The following is a 5,551-nucleotide window of genomic DNA, read 5'->3' on the forward strand; positions in this document are numbered from 1 at the left end:
CCGTGCCATCACAAAAATTGGGCTGCACACGGACGGGGAGTGTGGACGTCTGCGAACTTAATTAATTGTTTAATTATCTCATTAACTTTAACTCTGCTTCAGTGTTATTTTAACACTATTTAGAGAGGGACCATATGTACTCTGAGCAGAGTTGATTTAACTCTGGAGATTTTGCTGTGTGCTAACAAGCGTTTACCAACACTTAAACTACTTTTTCTAAACTCTTAACACAGCAACACACCTACATCACACAATTAGCCAAATAGTTAATTTTCTGCCTGAAACCTTTTGAAATGAGTAGTTTTTATCAGTATTTGAGAGAGATCTACAAACTTTTTCACTCTGCCACAATGATCTATTGATTTGCTCTGGATGTTGCATTATCAGGCTTAATGTTATTACCTTGTCAATTCATATAAAACAGCCATATTTGCAGTTGAGCCACCCCGACATTTGAGAATATACAAATTGCTGTGCAAAAGTTTTCAATTATCTCAACTGCTTTAAAACTATAAAAAATTGTTTAGATTTATATTGCCAATGTATTTTATTTTGAAGTTCTTATAAATAAAACACCACTACACCAATGCCCTCCATCCATCTCTTCTCCTCTCCTCCTTTTTTTTAAATCCTCCTCTCTCCTCATTTGTTCCACTCTTCCTTTGCTTCTCATTACACCCCTTCCTCTACCCACACCACCACCTTTACACTTACACCTCTTTATTTTCCCTAATTTTGCATATTCTTATTCTTTTCTTGCTATGTATACTTTCCCTTTCATACTTTTCCTGTTATGCAACTGTGATAAATGTGTAAACAGATAGGAAAACTGAATTCCCTGTGTTGTGTGTATTATTAGTTTTTTTTTTAACAATTGCTAACATCATTTACCAAAACTTAAAATACTTTTTCTAAACTCTTAACACAGCAACACTACATCACACAATCAGCCAAATAGTTAATTTTCTGCCCAAAACCATATTTTGTTAAATAAACACAAACTCTACATTTCAAAATGCTAAAAACGTTTTTCAACATTTACTAACACTATCAAAACACAGCAAACCTGATTCAAAATCAAGTTGTTCTGTCAAAAAACTAGCAGTTTTCTATCCAACTTGAACATATAGTCAATCAAAGCGCAATGACTGTCGAAATACTAACAGTTGATGGTATTATGAAAACTGCATTACTTTTCATGTTTCAAATCTACCTGCAGAAAATATAAAATCCACAACCCTATCTCACGGCGAATTCGTACTAATTCGTACGAATTAACCAAGTGGCTAAATCGTACGAATTCGTACGAGCTGGGTCGTACGAATTCGTACGATTTGTTCCTTGCATTTAAAACAACCTCGGCAAGGCGAATTCGTACTAATTCGCACGATTTAATTACGTGGTTAAATCGTACTGTATAGTACGATTTCTTGTTCGCGTTGAATAACTCTCGATTGGAAAGCATCGCGATATTAAACAGCAGTTACACGTGCCACATCTCGGTAAGTAGTCTGTCATATGCTGTCCTAATGTCCTTTTATAATGTTCTATATAAGTCCATTATATGTTATTTATGAATCAAATCGGCTCCATAATGCTCGCTGGATTTAATCTGCCATCTCTTACCATGTTTTGTTCCAAAAAGTTGAACATATATCGCTAGCTAGGGTGATTAAACTCGTTAGCGTTAGCTAGCTTCGATCAGTTTATTATGTTCATATTGGTGGAATTATAGCTCAATACGGCAATGATTACTATGCTTTTACTATAGTTACTGTTATTCTACTGTGTTAATCTGTAGCTAAAGCACAAGCATTTATTTATATATAGTCCTTGTTATTTATGCTGTTAATTCCTTTTATTTACTATGCACAAAATTGTAATTCAGCATTTCTTTTTCTACCTTGCAGTTACTTCAGATCCTACACTACTCCTTCATATAGACTTCCTTCGACATATCAACCCAACGGCTCTTTTAAGAGCCATCTCTTTCAAAAGCTCTCTCTCTCTCTCTCTCTCTCTGACTCACTCACTCACACATACATACATACACAGCAACTCTTTCCCCCTCCATCCCTCTTCTCTTCCTCCCTCCATCCTTCTTCTCTTCCTCCCTCCATCCTTCTTCTCTTCCTCCCTCCATCCTTCTTCTCTTCCTCCCTCCCTCCATCCATCCCTCTTCTCTTCCTTTGTCTCTCTGTCTTTTGACTTTTCTTTGATTATTTCTCTTTCTCATCTTCAATATGGCATCTTGTCAAAACTCAGGTTTTGACCAATTATGTCAGGAAGCTGCAATTATTACAAGGGAACTTGAACTCAAAGCTGCCAGTGCTGCACTTGAAGCAGCTACCAAGGAGGCTGAAGAAATTCTACAAACCTTCAACCCTCCACCAGTAATGATGAATACATTTCATTTCAATTTTTTGTTTTGTTTTCATTTAACTACTTTTTAATTCGAATTAATTTGCTGTATTTTTATCTGTTAATATATTTAAAAGACCTAGCTTACGGTCATCTTTGCATTTTGTTTCAACATGAATTTACAAAAGAAAAAATATGTCCTTTTTTTTCTAGCTGAAAAAGAAGACCAAACAAGCCTGTAGCACTCGTGTCAGACCAGTCTCTTTTGTAGAGAGGGATGAGTTTGGGCATCTTGTGCCAAAACGGAGAAGGCCAAAACTCACCAAGGCAAACATTTCCAAATGTATGTTTGTTATATTTTACACAATGTATTCTTGCAGCTTATACATGTTTCTCCTCTCATAATGAGTAGCATCATAATCTGGCTGTTCTGTATGCTTCAATTACTCTTAATTTGTTTTTAGCTACAACGATTAACAGTCCAGCTATGTCATCTTTGGAGTCTGGGCAAGTAGACATTGATCATGGTGAGTAATGACATCAACACTTTTCAAAATAACTAGTCATGCAGAGTTATTAGTGACTTTTTGTTGTTTCATTGTTCTTAGGTGAAGTTCCATCACAGCCTTCTCACACTGTTTGGCCAGCAGTTGAAGATATAGGTGTGTATGTTTGTATTGTTTAAAGAGTTCTCAGTATAATCACTGCTTTGTAATGATCCGTCTAACCAACTGCCATGAACACTATAATTACTTTAGTTTTTTTTCTAATCCAGAAACTCTTCATCAAGAGGTAGAGGATCTGTTGGCTGATACTGGAGACATTCAGTGCTCAAATCCGACCTCCTCAAACACATGGTCAGTTCGCATGGCCCAGGCTAAAAAGAAGTGGGCAGCTTTGAGGCCCGAGATGGTGGAATCTTTATTAACAGCTGAGTACACAGAGATCAGACCGTGCCAGCACTGCCAACTGAAGCGATCTGTTATCCGCTGTAAAGACTGTGTTCCTAAACAGCTGTACTGTGCAGACTGCGATATATTGGCCCATGAAAGGAAACTGCACAACCGAGAGACAGATGTAGAGGGATTCTTTCGGGCCATATCCCCGTCTACTTTGGTGAAGGTGGATATTGACGACCAATTCCATTTTGAGGAAAAAGGCATGTAATTCAGTTGTTTTAGAATTTATAATACCTTCATGTTAATCTATCATGTGAATTTCCATGTAATCATAATAATAACGCAGCTATAGTTTTTTGGTAAAGGTTGAATTTTCTAGCCTTACTTTTTTTCCCAGATTGTCTTTTGCCTCTAGAGACACCTGATCAAATTTGCAGCTGCGCCACTGATACCATTGTGGTGTCAGGAGGTAAAAAGGCTATTCTCATTGGAATTGATGGTGAGTCCAGTGTATTTAAAAAAATAAATAAATAAAAAAATTTTTGATTACTTTGTTTTTATACTATACATTATTTCAATAGGTCGCTACAACGTCAGCTTGCCAACCTTCACATGCTCAACATGCCATATGAGCAGAACGACCAGCATCCCACACCTGATCAAGTCTGGTTACTGGCCTGCCACAGCAAGCTGTGAAACACTTTATAAAATTGATGTGTTTGTGTCATACGACCACATGAAATTGACTGCTCCTGGACTTTCTAGACAGTCCTTCGTCAGTTTATTGGAACAGCGGACGGAGTTCTTTGGCCGAGTATTAATTAAATGAACTACTGAATCATTTCCTTTTTTCATCTTTTCATGTTTAGGAGTGAGCGATTACTCTTACATTCTTACAAGGTTTATGTTTTTTTTGTGTGTTATTTCACAGGATGGAAAGATCTGCACAGATGCTTTTCAAAGAAGTTTTTTCGAATGGAGATACTGCCAGTTCCAAATTGATCAGCTCTGTGGACTGAAAGTGTTTGAGTGTCCAGCCTGTTCTCCATTTATGCTTGCTGTGTCAGTCGATGGTAACAGGAAATTGTATCGCTTCAAAAGAGGGTAGCAGAAATTCTATAACACTGTGAAAAGCATTAAAATAATATTTAATGCCAATTAGCTTTTCATTAAGTAATTATGTAATTATATTCAAGGGCTGAAGATCATGGTCTGTTCAAGGGTGTCTTTGTCTGTGAGGATGAAGATGTTTCCAAGTTCGTGGACTACATTAATAAGAAGACAAAGCACGTAGGTTGTATTGTTTTGTCATAGTGCTTTCAAAAATTGTATTTCCTGAACAAAAAATAGCAATGCACATATTCATGTAAACACAATAGCAAAATTAAGACCAATGCATTGAATTGTCATATATTTCTATCTCACATGGCTTGCAGTAAAGCAAAAATTCAACATGTGGTCATTTGAAATGTTTGTCTGTTGGCGTTTTTTCACCCCACTTATTTCCTTAGACATTTATCCACAAACATAATTTAATACAGTGTTGTTGGATCATCACATTTCTTTCTCCTCTTGATAGTCCGCTGGAAAAGGTGTCTGTGGATCGAGTCAGTGGACTGCAGCACGGGAGTCCATCCCAAAGAAAATCAACAAGCTGGATGAGGAGGGGATGGAGGTGGCTGTCTGTCGGCATGGTGTGCTGCTGAGAAGTCTGAACATGATGAGGGGGGAAATATTTGCATATCCGTTGTTTCTCCAAAAGGAGCTGACGCCAAGGAATGTTCAGTTCATGTGCACTGACGTAATATGCAAGTACTGGCCATACCTGCAGAGAGTTGTTAATGATTGTCCAGAGCTTTCTCCTCTCCTGCACATGAAGCCATTCCTGTCAGTGATGCATGCAAAGGCCCACTCTTGGAAATGTGAGGTAAACAGTTTTCCAGAACATGAAATTTGTGACTTGTGTATTTATGATCAGTAATTGTGAATTTGTGTGTGTATTCTAAAAGATGTGGTTGTTTTATTTGTTAAATATTTGATCTCCGTGCACAAGATTAAGTGGGGTGGCCGAAACCAAGAAGGAGCAGGCACCACCTTGGGTGAAGAGGTGGAACAAGTAAACAGCTTCTTGTCGAGAACTGCTATATGCAGTAAATACATGACCAAAGGAGGTAAGTGCATAACTACAAACATATTCAATGCAAAGTTACCTAATGGGACTCAAAAAATCCATTCATTTTTAAATGGCATTAGTATTAAACTTTTACCTGACACTTGATCATCCCTAGAGG

General features: G+C 37.4%; 1 protein-coding gene across 1 annotated transcript; it reads left to right on the forward strand.

Moving 5' to 3' along the window:
* Positions 1–2,178: 2,178 nt before the first annotated feature.
* Positions 2,179–5,538, forward strand: LOC125256420. The gene is made up of 11 exons (XM_048172404.1): positions 2,179–2,393; positions 2,575–2,704; positions 2,826–2,888; positions 2,970–3,023; positions 3,137–3,520; positions 3,658–3,759; positions 3,842–4,074; positions 4,192–4,364; positions 4,457–4,550; positions 4,840–5,187; positions 5,314–5,538. Exons 1-11 carry the CDS (start codon positions 2,244–2,246, stop codon positions 5,536–5,538), a joined length of 1,956 nt encoding a protein of 651 aa, XP_048028361.1. The 5' UTR covers positions 2,179–2,243.
* The last annotated feature ends 13 nt before the right edge of the window (positions 5,539–5,551 follow it).

The sequence above is a fragment of the Megalobrama amblycephala genome, linkage group LG21, assembly GCF_018812025.1.
Source record: "Megalobrama amblycephala isolate DHTTF-2021 linkage group LG21, ASM1881202v1, whole genome shotgun sequence".
Classification (NCBI taxonomy): Eukaryota; Metazoa; Chordata; class Actinopteri; order Cypriniformes; family Xenocyprididae; genus Megalobrama; species Megalobrama amblycephala.